Source organism: Sarcophilus harrisii, chromosome X (genome assembly GCF_902635505.1).
Source record: "Sarcophilus harrisii chromosome X, mSarHar1.11, whole genome shotgun sequence".
In the NCBI taxonomy this organism is placed as follows: Eukaryota; Metazoa; Chordata; class Mammalia; order Dasyuromorphia; family Dasyuridae; genus Sarcophilus; species Sarcophilus harrisii.
The window spans coordinates 79,476,347-79,495,404 of record NC_045432.1 but is presented as its reverse complement, the minus strand read 5'-3'; the positions used below and the strand labels follow the sequence as shown (position 1 = coordinate 79,495,404).

The 19,058-nt window shown below is 52.9% G+C and overlaps 1 protein-coding gene across 1 annotated transcript in view; it reads right to left on the bottom strand.

Moving 5' to 3' along the window:
* NHSL2 (NHS like 2) overlaps positions 1–18,852 on the bottom strand; it is a 170,792-nt gene extending 151,940 nt beyond the window's left edge. Inside the window, exon 1 of the mRNA XM_031944618.1 lies at positions 18,258–18,852. Within this exon, the coding sequence (XP_031800478.1) occupies positions 18,258–18,537 (280 nt within the window). The 5' untranslated portion in view covers positions 18,538–18,852. The remainder of the gene's footprint in view (positions 1–18,257) is intronic.
* Between the last annotated feature and the right edge of the window lie 206 nt (positions 18,853–19,058).

The window sequence follows — 19,058 nt, the reverse complement described above, 5'->3', positions numbered from 1 at the left end:
ACAAAGGTTAACGGGAGCTGCGAGAGCATCTGGGGAGCCCGGGAGACGCTTCCCGGGAGGGAGGCCCGGACGGGGGCCTCCTAGGAGATGGAGAGGAGCAGGGGGGAGACCCCAGGCCAGGAGGGAGAGGTGGACTTGAGCGGCATGAGCAGGGGGGGGGCACCCTCGGGGAGCCCAATCTGCCTTCCACTGAGGCTCCGACTCACCCTTACTCATTTCTTACTTATGAGACCTTAGACAAGTCACTTCCACTCAAGCCAAGTCAGCCTTTCCCCCTGTGGTTTGATTTGAGTCTGCTTCCACCCGTGGGGGCACAGAAGGATCCCCATTCTTGAGAATGGGAAAAAAACCTCCATTCGTCTTTTCCTGCTCTGGCTCCCTTCTTTCCCACAGCGTTTAACCTGTGAAGGCCCTGGGAGGTGGGGAAGGACTCGAAGTGCCCTCCCCCCCAACGTCCTCATGCTTTGCCTCCCTCCCATGTGGAAGGCCAAGAAAAGGGGCACCTGGCGCCTGGCAGCAGGCTTGTGCCCATGACTGAGAGGAAGGACATAAGGCCTGGGGGGGGCACGCACTTAGCAGACCCTTGCTAAAGGCCTGCAGGCTTGGGCTGGGGCGCCCCGGGCTTCCTACATCCTGACACCAGACAGACAGAGTGGGAAGAGCTGGCCAGGGAGGCCCGGTACCGCCAGCGCACCCCCAGAAGCCCCTGGGAGAAGGCCGTGCACTGGCTGAGCCAAACCCGCGCCAGGGACCCCCGGGCCTGGCCACAGGGCAGTACCCCAGGCCTTCCCTTCCCATCCCTGCCCCCTTTGTGCTCCAAGCCCCCAGCGGCAGAGTGAGCCCGGGCCGGGGAGAAGCGGCAGCCTATCAGAGCAGCCTCCCAGGGCAGTCTGGGGGAGAAGCCAAAGCCTCCAGGGGCACCCCGGCCGCCTTCCCCCGCCCCGCCCCTAAGGCTGTGTGGCTTGGGGGGAAATGAGTTGCAGATGGGCCCAGCGCTCAGTTTTACTTCCCACCCACAGAGCTCTGACTCCTGCTTTCTGCAGGCCCGAGGCAGCATGGGAAGGGGCAGAGGGGGAGGGGGGACAAGACTTCCTCGGAGCGTTCGCCCAAGGACGGCGGAAGGCTAAGTTCTAGATCCCCAGAGTCCCCAACGGCTCTAGAAAAGACAGATTCGCGTGCCCTCCACCGATTTCCCGTCATCCTCGTGCTGCTGCCTAATTGACACATACATATAGATCTAGAAATCCCCGCTCTGACCGCCTCAGTCCTTTGCTCCAGAGGATTTAGTGGCTCCCTATGGTCTCTAGAAGGGACAGCGAGTACCAGGTCTGGAGTCGGGAGGATGAGTTCAAAGCTGGCCTCGGACACTGAGTAGCCGTGTGATCCTGGGCAAGTCACTTGACCGTGTCTGCCTCAGTTTCCTCATCTGTAAAATGAGCCGGAGAAGCAAACCCTCTCCAGTATCTTTGCCAAGAAAACCCTGAGCGGGGTCGAGGAGAATCGGACAAAACTGCAAACCCACTCACTGACCCCACCCATGAATGCCCCCCCCCCCCCACCATTAGTATCTAAAGCCCTTCTCTGGGGCGTGACATCTCCTGGGCCTGGAATGCTCTCACTCCCACCCACGGCTAGTTCCCATCCCTCCCTGGCTCCTGGAATTCCCTCACTCGCCAGGATTTGTGGGTAGAAAGCCCTCGGGGCCAGCTTCCCATCCGGCTTTCCGTCTTCAACATCTGGCCAGGTTTCTCTGGGCCTCTGAGGGGCTGATCCCTGCAGAGGCCCAAAAGACAATTCATGGGGAGGGGGTTCTCAGTGTCCCCCAGCTCCAGGCTGGCCACGTTAGGGAGCTACAGACCGTGTGGCCGGGCAAGCCTTATTCCCTCTCCAAGCCTCAGTCTTCACATCTGTAAAATGGAAATGGTACTCCCAGTGGAGCTGACCCCCAAGGCTATTGTTTAGGCCCCAGATGGGCTCAGCTCTGGTGAGGGCCCTGAGAACCTCGCCAAAGGGGCAGCCGTTGTGGCCCAATGGGCAGCGAAAGGGAAGAAAAGGCGTGAGCTCCTGATGCTCGGCCGCCTGGCAGCCCAGAACAGAGGCCCGGCCGGCCTTTTCTGGGCTGGCCCTACACATCTTTAGAGTGTAAACTGCAGCGGAGAGGAGGCACAGAGGGCTGGGGGGGAGGGGGGCAGAGGTCACGGCCTTTGCCAAGAAACCTTCGGCAGGAGCTCCCCCGGCCTCTTCACAGTCAGAGACACTGTTCCAGAATTTGCAGTTACAGGCCTGGCCCAATGAGTCACGGAGTGGGGGGGGGGGGGGCGGGGGGAGAAAAGCAAGGAGCAAGTCCCGAGGGGAAGATGGAGGCCCCGGGTCCGAGGGGAAGGCCCCAGGCTGAGGGGAAGAGAGGCTCCGCTCCAGGGATGAGCTCCCTGGTCCCCAGGCCTCCACTGTGGAGCCAGACGTTTGGCATGAGTGCCGAAAGACCTCTGCAAAGCCCCACACTTCTGGCTTCTCTGCCTCAGTTTCCCCAACGCCCGCGGCTCCCAGGTACCCCGCTTCCCCCTTCCTCCTGCAGCCGAGCCTCCCAACATGGAGGCTTCTACCTTCCTTCCAACTTGAATCCAACCAGCCCCTCACACCACGTAATCCCATCATAATCACAGCCCCGAGAAGTCGGGCTCCCACCATTCTCCCGCTCAAAACTCTCCAGGGGCTCCGAATACTGTCCGCCATCTACACATCCCGCTTCTTTGCCCGGCATTCAAGGCTCTCCCAAATCCAAATGCGATTTTCTTTTTCTTGCTTATCTCTGGTCCCTCTGAGCTGTGGCCGTCCCTCGTTGCCTCCATCCTAACACAGAACTCGTCCCTTTGACAAACATTTATTAAACACCTACTACGTGCAAGGCACTGGGGGATACAAGGATAAAACCAAAACCCTTCTTCTAAAAACTCCCGAGGCACGGGAGGAAGGCCACCCTCACCTCCTGGGGAAGTAACTACCGCCAGAGTATTCAGAGAAAGGCAGAAGTGGCCGGAGGGGCAGCCCCGCCCCCGCCGCTCCTCATCCTGCCCCTGAGGATGGAGAAGAAAAGCCCAATCCCTCCTCCCGGCAGTGGAAGGCAGCTCTCCCCTCCCATAAAAGCCCCCAGGGCTTCCACACAATGCCGGGGATTAGTTAGCCGGTGAAAGTGTCCTGTCTGTCCCTCGGATAAACTCTATGCCCCCTGAGGGCAGGTAGTGGCTTAATTTAATTTCTTTAGCTCTTTAGACAGGTTTAGAGAGCTAGTCTGCTCGAAAAAGATCCGGAGGGCCGAGTGGATACCAGCGTGCTCTGAGTTAACCATGTGGCGGGGCCGGCCAGCGCGATGGAAGCCCGAGGACCGGCCCGGAGCCCCAGTGAAGAGCGTCTGGCCCGGAGGAGGCAACAGGCCAGTGGGAGACCACGCCGGGGAGCCGGGGCCCAATTTCGGTTCCGCCAGTTCCAGGGGCCTCCTCTGGGGGGGGGGGAACTTGGCCCAGGGCAGGGAGGCCCCGGGCCTCCGGGAGGGTGGTCCCGGGCCGCCCGGGGATGGTATTTTCGGGACATTCTTGGGCTGGGTGGGGCGGATACGCAGAGGTGGCCACAAGGCAGAGCTTCCCAGCAGCGCTGGCGGGCCGCCGAGGTCGGGGCTCTCCCCAGGCAGCAGATGGAGGGAGGCACTTTCTCCTGCAGCCTCGGCCCGAGCTCCCGGAGGCCAGGGCCTCCACCGCCTTCGCCTCCTGCGCTCCGGCCCGAAGGCCGCTGAGCTGCCCGCGGCGGCCGCCCCCCCACCCCCACCCCAGCACCTCCCGGGGCCCGTGTCGGAGTCCCGGTCACCTCCTGCTCTCCGGCGTAGCCTCGGCTGACGGTCTAGACTTCTGGGTGTGCGATTCTTCTGCTGGGACGCGGGGCCCCCCAGGAGACCTGCCCTGGGCCAAGTTTCCCTTGGGGCAGCCTCCCCGGGATGCAGCCACTAGAAGCCGGCCCAGGGAGAAACTCTTAGCACATCCTAACGTTTCTTTTCCACGGGCGAGCAGCTAATAAATAACTGCCAAGGGGCAGCCAGGTGGTGCAGCGGACGGAGCACCAGCCCTGAAGTCAGGAGGACCTGGGTTCAAATGTGGCCTCAGACACTTAACCCTTCCCAGCTGTGTGACCCTGCGCAAGTCACTTAACCCCAATTGCCTCAACAACAAAATAAACAGATAAATAACTCCCATTTCCTATGGTCGTCCATTTCCCCAAACCTTCCTTTTTGGGGGGAAAGGAAGTAACCTTTATTCCCATTTTAGAGGGGTGGAAACTGAGGCTCAGAGAGAGGAAAGAACCTACACAAGTAACAGTAGCAGATCCCCCCCCCCCCACCCCGCCTCACCATGACTCCTTGATCTACTCAACATCCCACAAGACGGAAGGAGCAAGGAAGGCTTTCCTGGGCATCAGAGGAGAGCCCCTGGGATAGCCAGGCAGGACCCACTGAAGGCTGAGCAGCAAGAGTGACTGGAAAGCCCCTTTCCGTGGCCTCAAAAGCCCCAGGAAGCCTCCAGCACTTCTCTGTCCTCCCCTTTCCCTCCCCCCTATGCCAGCTTCCACCGTCTGAGCCACCAGATTCAGAGTCCGAGCAGACACCGAGGCACGTCAGCGGGGGCCCGAGTTCAGAAGGCGGCGGCAGGGCTGGACTCTTCCCCGCCCTCGATGTGGGGCCAGCCTTCTCCCATCCGATTCCTCGGCAGCCGAGTTCATGGATGAGCCACATGGGCCAATGGCTGAAAACGTTTGCCCTTGAAAGCCATCCCTGGAAAGCTGAATAACCACTTGAGACAGAGAGCGAGGAGGTAGGCGCCGGCCAAGGGTCCAGTCGCTGGAGCACAGGCCCCACTTCCAACCCTCCCCAACAAGGGTTCCTCTGCCAAGCCTGGAAGCATCAGCGACAGCTCGGGACTCCCATGGACTGGTATGGCGCCCACAAACACCAGGCGGAGAGGGCTCCCTTCCCAGCAAAAAGCTACAGCTCCTGACTCTGGACCCATTTCCCAAGCTGCCCTTTGCCCTTCGAAGCCCTCACTAAGACTCCCTTACGGAGGCTTTTAAGTCTGGTTCAGCACTAGAACGCTATGCACAGTAATAGCAACATGGTGTGATGATCCACTATGCTGGACTTAGTTCTTCCGAGCAGTTCAGTGGTTCAAGGCAAGTCCAGTAAAGTTGGGGTGGAAGATGCCTTCTGCATCCAGAGAGAGAGAGAGAGAGAGACGGAGACTGCCGCAGATCGAAGCGGACTTGTTTGTTTATTTATTTGTTTGCTTTTTTCTTTCTCGTATGTTTTCCCTTTTGTTTTTTGTTTTTTCCTCTTATGTAACATGATGAGTTTGGAACATATTTTCAAAGGTTGTACATGTGTGTAACCTCTCTCAGATTGCTTGTGGTCTTGGGGAGAGGGGGAGAAAAAACCCTGAAACTCCAAATCTCGCAAGAATGAATGTGGGAAACGAACTTTACATGTATTTGCAAAAATAAAATACTATTAAGAAAATAAATAAAGCTTGTTGATCGATCGGATGAGATTTCAGAAAACAAGAGTCTGATTCAGTCAACAGGCTTGCCTCGGTTCCCCTTCGAGGCCTGCCAGCTGAGCCGCTCACTCCAGAGACCCCAAGGAATCCCCAAAGATCAAAGGGGTGCGCAGAAGAGCCCTGGAGGAAAGGCAAAGGAGTCAGAAGGGGCGCTACACACACCTCCGAGCTCACCCCCATTGTGCTACAGATGGAGAAACTGAGGCCCAAAGAAGGGCAGGGGTTTGGGACCCTAAATCAAGAGCTGGAAGAGAACTCCGAGGTGATCTAGTTTAATTCTCCCATTTTACAGATGAGAAACTGAGATCCAGGGAGAGGCAGGGATTGGCCTAAGGTTACGTGGGAAAGAAATAGAAGAATGGGGGTCTGATCCCAGGGGAGCCCAGAGCCACAGCTCTCGTCCCTGTAGGATACCTGGCTCTGCAGAGAGCTCACACTCTCTATTAAGGATGCCCCACTGGGCTGCCCGGGGTGGGGGGAGAGCCTGGCGGGCCTTTTCTGGGTCAGACGTGATTAATGCTCTGCTGGGGAGTCAGCTTCCGGGCCTGGCCCTCTCTGTCGCTCCCTCCGGTGCCTTCCTTCTCCCACCCCGAATCCCAGCCAACAGCCAACGGCAGCTCCTCGAGGACCTCGCCAGCTTGGCTCTGGCTTGGCTCTGTGCCTCCAGAGGCCCATGGGGCATAAATGCCCGCGGCGGGCACCTCTGCAGCCAGGCCGGCCTGGGCCAAGCAGTGAGGCTGGATCGCGGGCTTTATAGGATCAGAACGGGAAGGGACCCGGATGCTGGAAAGCCAGGCCAAAGGCTTCATTTACTCAGTGAGTCTCAGACTGAGCCACTTGACCGAGATGACACAGGGCTGGGCTCGCAAAACTCGGATTCAGACTCGGGTTCCCGGGCTGCAGAGCCGGCCCTCTTCCCGCAGCCCACCGCCTCTCCCCATAGCCCACCGCTTCTCCCCGTCTTCTGCGGGGAAACATTTTGGCCCAATTTGGAAGGGAGAGGATCCAAGTAACCACCGCGCCTTGAGTCTCTGAGGCGAAGCCTTTAACCTTAGTTAAAGGTGCTAGTGAAGGAGGTCCTCTCGCCCTCTTCTTGCTAAGCCGGATCCTTAGGCAATAGAGACCGTCATGCTCAGCGTGCGGCCTTCCCTTGGGCCCACTGAGGCACACCCCAAACAGGAGGCTCTGGTCCGCTGCCCCCCTAAATTCACTCACCGCTCCGTCTTCCCCGAGCTGCCCTTCTGTCCAGCTGCTGACCACAGTGCTGCTCGCAGCGCTGGCCCACGGCATCAGGGGCCCTCACTCTCCTTAGCAAAGCTTGGGCATGCCCGGTCTCTCCTTCAGCCTGGCATGCCTGCTCTCTTCCCTTTCTGGGGTTCCCCTCTAGCCTCCGGTTCTTCCAAAGGCTCTGGTTTGCCAAGCTGAACAGCAGCAGCATGGGGACGAGATGGGGGAGGGAGGGAGCGGCCATCTGTTCCCCATGGGAGCCCAGTACTGGCCACACGGCAACAGGAACCGGACCTGGAGCCACGTCTCAGAGGATGATGGGACCTATTGACAATGATGTCTGCCAGAACGTCTTTGAAGCGCTTTATATGCGCTACCTCGTTCCAGAAACCCTGGAAGGGAGATGCCGTCATTGTCCCCATTTCACAGATGAAAATCGGAGGCTCAGGAAAGTGGTCACACAGCTAGAAAGGAGCAGAGGTTGGATTGAAATCAGGTGCTTCCTAACTCAGTAAGTCAAGCATTCTGCCCACGATGCCATGCTGCTCCTATGTCAGTCTCAGAATCCTAGCTCTGGAAGGGACCTTAGAGGCCCATCACAGGCTAAACTCCTCGGCTTGCAGAGGGCACCGAGGCCCAGGAAGGGGAAGGGATGGGCCCAATGCCACACAAGAGCCTGGAATACTCCGGTTGCTCCCTGGCAGCCATCCTTGAGTTGCCAGGCCAAGGTGACTGAGGGTACAGTGTATATGGAGATAAGACTGTATGGAGTCTCCATATATATGGAGACTCATTCAAACCCGAACTCTTGATTCATTAAGACTGTGTCTTCGTCACCTGGGCTGCAATTCCAAGAACTGCTGGCCATCCAAGCTTCTCCCCAATTAACCAATGGTCAGAGGAAATAAACAGGCAGTTTTCAGAAGGTATCAAAGCTATCGATACATGAAAAAACATTCTAAATCATTTATGGATCCCAAGGAAACAATATCAAAAGGGAAAACCATAACGATCTCTCCCAAGATTATAAGAGCAGCACTTTCTAGTAGGGAAAAACTGGAACCAATCTATGCTAAGAGATGAGACCCGTAGAGAAAAGGCTTCAGGCCTATAGAAATATGAGTGCTGACCATGATGGAACTGATAAGGCCGCCTAAAAACTGAGTGTATTTTGTACAGCTTCATGGAATCTCTCAGTTGGAATGAGATGACTGAGTCCGGTTCCAGTGGTCTTGTGACAGAGAGAGCCATCTGCACCCAGAGGGAGGATTCTGGGAACTGAGAGTGGATCACAACATAACCTTCTCACTCTTTTTGTTGTTCGTTTGCATTTTGTTTTCTTACTCATTTACTTTCTTTTTTTTAAATCTGATTTTTCTTGTGCATCAAGAGAATTAGATAAATGTTTATACATAGTGGATTTAACATATATTTTAAGATGTTTAACATATATTGGATCGCTTGCCATCTAGGAGAGGGGGTGGGAGGAAGGAGGGGAAATCTGGAACACAAGGCTATGCAAGGGTCAATGTTGAAAAATTATCCTCGCATATGTTGTGAAAATAAAAAGCTTTATTAAAAAAAAAAAAAGAAAAGAAACAAATCTCTCAGTTGGGAAGAGCCTCCACAGTGTCTAGTCTAAGTTCTATTCAATTAAGGATCCCCTCTACAGCACCTCCAAAGAGTGACCAGCCAGTCAGAGACATGAGGAACATGTTTAGTGGCTGGACATGGCTGCCTCTGAAGAAAGAAGTACCCCAGGACACCAGGAAGAGAAAGGCCACCCTAGGATGTAGGGCTGCTACCAATAGGGTCAAAAGCAGGCAGGGTGAGGCCTCCAAATGTCCCGCCTGGAGATAAATCCCCCACGGCTCCACCCTAGTTATACTTTTGCATCCGGCCTTCAAGTGAAGACCTCAGCGACAGGGGAGTTCATTCCCTGCCAAGGCCACCTACTCTGCTTGCTCTGTCCTGAGAATACAAAGATATCGAGAGACCTCGCGATTAGCGGCTCGTGCTCATGGGTGCTCATTGTTTAAGTCTCTATCATTTTAGTCTGGTCCTCAAACCCAATGAGTTTTTGCCTCATGGACTTGAGGAATGCTGAAGAGAATCACACCACTGACTCACCACTGAATTTGCGGAATGTTTGACCTGAAGCAGGGCTTGGAGACAGGAAACAAAGGGTGGGGATAAGCAGCCCTTCTTCAGATGAAAAAGTACAGTCAGCAGTGTCCCCCAGGGATTAGTGCTCCGGCTGCTTTTTACTGAAAATTCAATTTAATTCAGCCAACTTTTCTTTTTTAATAACTCAATTTTATTCTACTCTTAGTTTCTAATTCCCTCCCACCCACCGAGAAGGTAAAAAAACCAGTCCATCCCAATCACACATTGTCGATCAAAACAATTTCTCCCTTTGGCCATGTCCAGTATAAGTATATTTATATCTATATCTGTCTCTTTGCTTCAGTCTGTCAACTTGCCTCTCTGTCCCTCTTGATCCAATTTCGTTGGGAACACTCGGGTCATTGTGTTGATCAGAGTCCCCAAGTCTTTCCAAGTTCTTTGTCTTTACAATCTTGTTTAAACTGTTCTTCTGGTTCGACTCGCTCATACGATTCTTCCCAGATTTCTCTGGAATCATTTCCTTGATCATTTCTTACAGCACAATGGTATTCCATCCCAATTACTGACCATGACTCGATCAGCCATTCCCCAGTTGATCACCGCCCCTTCAGTTGACTAACTTTTCTCAAAAATCAGAAGTGGAAAGAGTACCGGAGTAGATACCAAGTTCGGATGAGAAAGGATCCTTGACCTTAAGAGGCTTTGACCTCATAATGGGAGATCCCACATACACAGAGAAGTAGAATAGACACATGATGGGGAGCAGTGTACAGGTGGTACCTGGTGGTGAAGAGAGCAGGAAAAAGAGTCTGAACTTGACTCTCCGAGCAATACAGAACCTCTGAAACGTGAGCGGAAGAGCGGCCGGGCCAAATTGGGCACATGGGGATTTTGTCTGGCTGGAAAATGAAGGGTGAAAGTGAAAAGAGCTGATATGAGGCAAGAGTTCATGTGGATAGAAAAAAAAAACAAACTAGGTATAGATAGGAGAGAGGCTGGGTATAAGAGTTAGGGAGAAGGCATGCACAAATTTACCTGCGTGGTGATGAATGTGGGAAACAAGGGAAATTGTGGTGAAGTCAAAAAAGCAGGTTTAGGATGGAATATTGAGCTCCATTGTGGACACAGAGAGTTTGGGACTCAATACATCCTGTGAAAGATCCATGCAGAGATGCCCCGTTGGCATTATAAATTAGAGGATCTTAGATCTAGAGCTAGAAAAGACCTCAGAGACCGTCTAGTCCAATGCCTGCATCTTGCAGATTGGGGAAATTGGGGCCCAGTAAAGGCAAAGTGACTGGCTCCTGGCTGGCTGTAGATCTAGAGTTCAGAGAAGATAGCAGCCCAAGAGAGAGAGAGAACTGGAAGGTGTCTTCACCAAGATGGTGGGTGAAGGCACAGGAATGAAGGAAACTGACAAGTGAGACGGAGAAGAGGTCGGGAGGAAGACCGTGGGGTCAAAGAAGGAGACGCAGTAAGAGCAATTAGAGAAGAAAGAACAGGAGAGTGTCATACTTTCAAGTCTGGGGAAGAGAAAGCATCTAGGAGACAGTGGGCAACCATATTATTCTTCAAAAAAGCTCACTGGTGACCTTGGAGAAAAGAGTTTGAGTTAAAGAATGGGGCGGGGCTTGCGAAAAGTCAAACTGGAAAAGGCTGGAAGGCAGAGTGGGTGGCAAAAAAATGGAAATACCAAACAAGGAAGCTCTTTCTACACATCAGGAAAGAGAAGAGAAACGGGACAGAAACTAGGTGGGGTAGAAGGGACAATGGAAGTCTTCTTTAGGATTGGGGAAACCAAAGCATATTGATTCGGAAGAATAAATCATAGGACGATATCTAAAATGAATTAATAAAGAAGATCGGCACATAGCTACTGATATGTAGAGTCAATGGGAGAATCTTTAACAAGTGGGAGACAAAAGGGTAACAGGAGAGTTTCAGTATAGAATAAGGTAAGATATCTCAAGGGAGATCATCATTTTAGAAGTATAGTTGATCTCCCTTGAGATATATTACCTTATTCTACTATATTTCTAAAATGGCCTAGGTAAGGGACTTGAGAGTCAATGAAGTGTTCCCAGAAGACATGGACCCGCTCTGCTTCTGTGGCCAGAGAAGTCACCTCAATTGCTAGAATTTCAAATCATTTCATGAAGAAGAAAAAGTCTGAACTTGACTCTCTAAGCAACACAGACCCTCTGAAACGTGAGCAGAAGAGTGGCCGGGCTAAATTGGGCACATGGGGATTTTGTCTGGCTGGAAAACGAAGGGTGAACGTGAAAAGAGCTGATAAGAGGCAAGAGTTCATGTGGATAGAAAAAGAAACTAGGTGTGGATGGGAGAGAGGCTCTCCCCAACGATAAACACCATCAATGTGACTGCAAAGGAAGCTCTTGGATGAACTGAAGGCTTACGACATCTACGAGAGATGGACAAAGCACACCACTGAGGTCAAAGTGATCTTCCTGAAGTGCAGGGCCATGTCTATAAAGTTCTTTAGCTGACAATTAAAACCCTTTACAACCTGGCCACTTCCTATGGTTCAAGTCTTCTTATCCTTTAGTTCCCTTCACACATTCTACGGCCTCTCTGCTGTTCCTTGGATACACAACACTGCCTCTCCCAACTCAAAACCTTTTCTCTGTGTCCTCCACCTGTCTCCTGGTTTCCCCGATTTCCTCTCCAAATTAGCTCAAGTCCCACCTTCTGCAAGAGACCTTTGCCAATCACTCGCCATGTCTGCTATCTAGATCTTCTATTTCCTAGTTCTTTGCACGCTGTATTCCTATTAGAATGTGAGCTCATCAAGGGCAGAAATCGTGTTTTTGCTTTTCTGAGTGTCCCCCGTGTCTGGTACTTAATAAATACTTTTTGACTGACCAAATGAATGAGTAAATGAACGCTCCCAAATGTGACCAACGCTGACGACAGTGGCTTACTTTCCCAGTCAGGAAGAGGCAGGGAGAGGGGAAAGTAGTCTCTTATCCTCACTGCCAAGCTCTTCCCTATGACCTCTAACCTAACTCCATTTCTGGCCCACAACTATCAATAAACTCTTGATCCCCTATATACAGTTTCTACTGATAGAATATAGAAAATTCAACCATCATATCAAGTAAAAAGGAGAAAAACTGAGATAGGTGGATAGAGATTACGTCCACACTGCACCAGATTCAATCCCTTGCTGATTCCATTAATTTGGCAGACAAAATCACATTTATGAATGCGCTGACTTGGTCCTGATGTGGTCACAGCCTGAAAGAAGTCTTTCCAGGTCTGAGAGCAATGGTCCAGAGAATGCTGATACCTTCCCCCCCCCCCCCCCCCCCCGGTCGAATGGACAGGAAACCAACCAGCCCTAACTTCACTTTGCTTCTTTCCTTCCTATTTAGACACCCTGACGTTCGGAGGGTTTGAGTTACTCGTGTGTCTGAAGAGGAATGAGATTAAGTTTCTGGTTTCCCAAGTAGTCACTTTCCAGCAGACATTTTGGGACCCAAATTTCCAGGGAAGTTGTTCTCAACACATTAAAACACACCATGGAAGTGATCAGAGAGCTGATGGTTAAAAAAAACTTCTCCCTTCTCCCACTCCAGCAGCCCAGTGACCCTGAGGAAAAGCACAAAGCCAGGGCTTGCCTCTCCTAGGCCCACAAAGCTTCTTCTTCTCCCCCGGGCTTACTTGAGCAGGCCAAGCAAGGCCTCCTCCCTTCCTCCCCTAGGAAGGATTCTCCAGCTTCACTGGGTCAGGTTCAGACCCTGGGAAGCTGCGACCAATGGAAGCACATGGACTCATGGCAGGCTGCCCGCCGCCCGTTCTGTGATTGAAACATAAATAAACCAGCTGTCCTTCCTGGTTTGCAGCCAGAGGTGCCACAAAGCCAGAAAATAGAGAAAGAAACGGGGCCTGGAAACAAGGAGGGACTTTTTCCAGTCAGCCTTCATTGCCTGTAACCTTCCTCAAGAAAGAACGCAGCATCCTCCCCGAACCAAGGTTGCGATGTTCGGGTACGTCTCCCCTTCCGGTTCTATTAGACAATACAAGTGATCCACCCAAAGATCTCCTCGCTGGCAAAGGATTTCAGACATTAAGCTAACAGGCCTCCAACCCCCTTGTTTTCCAGAGGAGGAAACTGAGGCTCACTCAGAGGCAACATCATACAGGCATTTAAGCAACAGACTTAGGATTCAAATTCAGGACCTAAATCTCAGAGTGAGCAGAGTCCTTGGAAGCTTTTTCTATATCTATAGCACATCCAGATACCCTGAAGATGGGCGAGGACGGAGAACCCTCCGACCGGTAGCTCGCTCCACTGTCGCCAAGCATTGGCTCAGCAATGGGAAAACCAAGGAAGAGAGAGCGAAGACCTTCGCCTTTGTGTGCATCTCCACAGGACATCCCCGAATTCTTAGATCAGCTTGACACTTTAATAACTTCAGAAGCCGAAGTGCTCTGGACTTATAAAACACACTATTTGAAAGGTGAATTATTTATTTTTTTTTCATATTGATAAATTAAAATTCAACATTCCCATCGCCTTGTGCTAAATGTGATCCTCTCCTCAAATTGTCAAAAGAAAACTTTGCTCACTGAAAGTGTGCCAGCCCTTAAGATCATCCAAAGGGGAGGCTTTGATACACACAGCGTAGCCTCGGTCCGATCCCCGAGAAAAAGACTAATGGAGATAAATGAGGGGACCGAGGTGGCCAAGCAAGGTGGCCTCCTCCACTGCCGATCCACTGGCCCGAGAAAGGTCAGCCAGAAAATTCGATTTAAAATCGATGATCAAAGTTCACATAGCTAACAGAATTGCAAAAGGACTTAAAATAACTTTTAATGTCGGTTTCTTTAAATATGTAGTGGGCAGCTAGCTAGGTGGGGCAGTAGATAGAGTGCCAGGCCCGAAGGTAGGAAAATACTTCTTCCCGAGTTCAAATCCTGCTTTGGCACACATTTCCTAGCTATATGACCCTGGGCAAGTCACTTCACCCTGTTTGCCACAGCTTCTTCATAAAATGAGCTGGAAAAGGAAATGATAAAACACAAGCATTTTTGCAAAAAAAAAAAAAAAAACAAACTCAGAAGGAGTCAGAATGGGGATACTGAAAAGGGGACATGACTGAAAAATGACTAAACAACCCCAAGTGTATAGCACTTATCCTTCTGAAATTATGAAAATGTTAAACCACACTGGGACTTTGGGGACATCCTGTGTATGTATGTTGTTTCCTCTGATAGAATGGAAGCTCCTTGAGAGCAAGAACTTTCACTTTTAACTGTGTACTCCCAGTCCCTAGCACTGTGCAAGGCAAATAGCTGGTACTTAATAAGTGCTTGTTGATCAATAGGTAGGTCTAGTAGGTCCTTGGGTTTTGCACTTTTGTCATGAGATATTTAAAAACCGGATCTAGAACTGAGCCAACTCTTTCCTCCAAGGCAGAATCACGGTATCAATCATATGTGGATTGAATCTGCACAAGAGTGGTGGGATGTTCCATCATGGAGCAAGCTCTGAGACAGACAGCGAAGAGGGAGGCTACCTGACCATTTCTTTGGATGCCAAAGTGTAGACAGAGGTGTTCCCCCAGAGATCACCGTCCTTTCCCTGAACTGCCTTGTGCTTAACTCCTCTGTATTTATTCACTTTCTATTCCTGTGATATTCCTCTATGAATTTATTGTCTTTCCTAGTAGAAGGGAAGCTCACTGTGGGTAGGGACTGCTTCATTCTTTGTCCTTAGTCCCTAACATAATACCTGGTACACAAGAGGCATTTAATAAATGGTTGTTTGCTGAGTGAATGAGCAGGACCAGAAGATCATTATTTACTTCAACAACAATACTATATGAGGATCAATTCTGATGGACGTGGCCATCATCAACAATGAGATGAGCCAGATCAGTTCCAATAGAGCAGTAATGAATTGAACCAGCCACACCCAGGGAAAGAACTCTGGGAGATGACTAGGAACCACTACATAGAATTCCCAATCCCTCTAGTTTTGTCCCCCTGCATTTTTGATTGCCTTCACAGGCTAATGGTACACTCTTTCAGAGTCTGATTCTTTTTCTACAGCAAAACAACTGTTTGGACATGTATACTTATATTGTATTTGCCATATACTTTAACATATTTAACATGTATTGGTCTACCTGCCATCTGGGGAAGGGGGTGGGGGGAAGGAGGGAAAAAATTGGAACAAAAGGATTTGCAACTGTCAATGCTGAAAAATTACCTATGTATGTATTTGTAAATAAAAAGCTATTAAAATGCTTGTTGATCCATTCATGCTGACTCTAAGTTTGAGTCTTTCAGCTAAGCCAGGTCACCTCGCCAAAGCAGATCATGGCCTTGAATATGCCAAGTCACGCAGCCACCATCACCACCACAAAACCGGGATGGGGCCCAGATCGGGCACCCGCCACAACTAGCACTGGGAGAGATTTTGTAACCAAAGAATAGTGGAGATCCCGAGAGAGAGAAGATACCATTCGAGTGACAAAGAAAATCGGTGAAGACCCAAGTGGCTGAGAAATAACAAGTTCAGAAAGTATATCTTCATGAAATAGCCCTGATGGGTCTGCTGTCCAAAATACACAGGAGACAGCTGTCCACACCTTCTTGAAGCTGAGGAAACACCCCAACGTTCCATATCTGTGAATACAAAGTATACACCAGGCAAAAATAAAGTGGAGGATTCCTGGTAGCAGCCGGGGAGGATAAGGTTGGGGAGGTGGGGACACTTGAGCGGAGCTTTGAAGAAGGATTCTAAGAGGCTGAGGTGAGGAGAGAGCACTTCAGCCATGGCGGGGGGGGGGCACCCTATGCAAAGGCAAAGGGTGGGAGGTGGAATATCGTGTACAAGGAACAGCAAGTGAGCTGGGATGGTTGTAACACCGAGTGTGTAAAAGTGTGTAACAGCCCAGCAAGGAAGGCTTGGTGACCTCATTAGGTATATGCCCCAGAGAGGTCCAAAACTGAAAGGATCTGCATCGTCACTGATGTGTGTGTCAATACTTGTTGTTGCTGGAAACAAATTGGACATTTATCGACTGGAAGATACATTTTGGTAGATGAATTCAACTGAACTTCCTGTGCTGTTACAAATGGCAACTACGAAGACGCCAGGGCAACCTGGGAAGGACTGTGCATGAACTGCTGCAGAGTGAAGGGAACAGAAGCGAGAGGACAACTTCCAGGACGGCCACAGTGAAAGAAAGGAGACCAAACTAAGAGCCTTCGGAGTTCAGATCAAGCCAGAGACCAATGAGGACTCCATAAGAATGATGAAGAAGCATGGCGCCCTCCTCTCGGAAGAGAGAAAATGGACTAGCCAGGCAGACGGGGGCCACATCCTCAACTGGGTGGCCAATGAGTGTCTCAACTCTACTTCTCAGTTACTGGGGAGGTCTTCTAGTCAAAGTAGTGGGAAGTGATGGCAAATGGAAAGACAAGGGAAGGGAGAACAAGGGAAGGCCAAGGAGAGCGAGGGAAGGAAAAGCAAGGCAAGGGAAGGAAAGGCCATCAATATACAACATTAAAAAAAATATGCTGAAGAAAACCCAAAGAAACATGGGCACCAAATAAGGCACTTTCATTGCTTCCTTGATATACTTAATACACATTTTCAAAAACAATCTCTACGTCACAAAGTCAGCAGTTTCCTAAGCAATCCTCCTTTCTTTGTATTTATTGACGAGTATTCAGTTCACAACAAAATGGACTCTTTCAAAAGCTAAACTGAAACCAAAGTGGAAAGGCTTTTGCATCCGGACCAAAGGAGTTTATTTTGGAGGCAAGAGGGAGACAATGGAGTTTGGTGAGCAGGGGAACATGGAGGTCAGACCTCACAATGTGGAGAATGGATTGGAAAGCTTGGAGGCAGGAAAAATCAATCAGGAGCCTAGTGCAACAATCTAGAAGAGATGCAGTTAAGGAGCCGAAGGCACAGCGGCGGTCAAGTGCACTGGGGAGAAAGGGTGGAGGGCGAGGTATCACGGACACAGACTATGTAAGATCTGGCAACTGGTCCAATATGAGGGAGGCGCCGGAGGGAGGGATTGAGGATACCAGGTGGGTCACTGACTGCTGTACTTGACTGAACAGGGAAGTCAGGAAGAAGGACAGCTTCGGAGAGAAAGGCCCCGAGCCGTTTCCGAGACACTGGGGCCTATAGAAAATGGGAACTGTCCAACAACGATGTGGGCAAAGGGCGGCGGAGGTAGAACAAGGACACGGGGCCACCCGCGAACCTTCTTCCTTGTCCCGATTCTCCCTGGACCCCAAATTTGCCCGGGGGGGGCTCATCCCTGGCCCCCATTTCTGGTCTGCCTTGATCACTAGGGGTCTGGCTTTCTCCTTTTGTAAGGGATAAGAGTTCGCCTTCTGACTGTGAAGACGACTGCCTCCAGCACCCGGTTCAGCCAGTGAAAGTGCCGCGGGTCCTGAAATGCCCTGCTCAAGTCAATCCCCCGAAGGGAGCCGCTGCCCCGGGAGGGGGGAGAAGGAGGGCCGCTCGCAGCCCTCCCTTCGTCTTGTTCGGGCCTCTCGTCTAGGATGCTGCAGCAGGGACGCGTGCCCGGGCAACGGGGAGGACTCGGGGAGCTCGAGGGGCGCTGCCATTCTGGGCAAAGCGGCTGCGGGGGGGGCTGCCCTTCTTTGGGGGACTCGGATTCAGGGAGAGGGGTGCGCCGGCCCACGGGGTCCTTGCCGCTTCGGGGAGTTTCCCCCCCAAAGACTGGAGAGACCGACGAAAAGGGACCAACCCGGCTGGATTTTGTCCCGGGCATCGTGTCCCCAGAGCGCTGGCACAGGACGGGACGTTGAGGGCAAGAAAGCGGGGTCCCTGAGGAAGAAGAGCCTCCGGGTCTCCCATCCCCCCCCTCGTGCTCGCCGTGCCACAGAAAGGGAAACTGAGGTGTAGGGGCTGGGGAACCCAACTGCGTGTGCCGATCCCGAGAGCCGGGGGAAGAGGGAGGATTCGAAGCCATGTCCCCGGGGCTGGGGGAGGCGGCCTCACCGTCCAAACCTGAACGTCCGATCCGGTCCGACAGTAGCAGGCGGAACCCGAGAACCGCAAAGCAAAGCGGGGGTGGGGACCGTACGTGTGTGTGTGTGTGGGGGGGGGTCACGAGCTCCCCCGGGCCAGCCCACCGTGCGCCCTCCCCCCTCAGGGCACACAGCGCGCCCGTCCCGATGGAGACCCTGTCCCCCGCCGCGTCGGGCCGCGCGCTCGGGCCCGGGGCAGGGCTCCGGGCGGAGGAGGCCGCGAACCTCCGAGGGCTGGGCCGTCCGGGGCCCGCTTACCTGGCTCGGGGCCGGTGGCCTGGGCGGCGGAGCGCTGCAGACGGCGGTGCAGGCGGCCGGTGCGCTCTTGCAGGCGGCTCGTCCGGCGGCTCAAGGCCAGCAGGTGGCCCTCGAGCTCCTCGAGCAGGGCCAGGGAATGGCCGCACAGGTCGGCGAGCTGCCGGAGCAAGCTGAGGGTCGCCACGCCGCTCACGTCCCGCAGCTCGCTCAGCGGCAGGGGCAGCGCGGCCCGGGCCGGCCACAGGCGCGTCGGCACCACGCGCCGCTTGTAGAAGGGCATGGCTGGCCGCCGACGGTCGCGCCGCGCTCCGGGAGTTAAGGCAGGCGGATGCGCGGACGGAGCGCCGGGTGCCGGACCGGCGGGCAGCGCCGACGGGCAGCCGGACCTGGTGGCGCCGGCCTCCGCCCCCTAGCGGCCCGAGGCGCGGCTCTGGGCTAGCTGCGGGCTGGCCGCAGCCGCAGCATCCCGCACGCACGCCTCGCCGGTTGCGCTGGACGGCAGCGGGGGTCTCGAAGCTGTAGCTCCCGGTCCCGGACTAGCTCTGGCGCTGCCGCTGCCGCTGCCGTCCTACCAGCTGCTGCTCCTATTACTGCTGCTCCTCCCCCTTCAGCCCTGTCCCTCCCTCCCCCGCCCCTCCCTCTCGCTGGGCTCCTTCAGGATCCCTCCCTCCATACACACCCCTGCACCCCCGGCCCGCCTTCTTTTGCCTTCTTTTCCCAGGCAGAGGCAGAGATTCTCCGTTCTGGAGTTAGGAGAGGACGGGAGAGCAGGATAGGGCAGGAAGGGGAGGGGGAAACGGA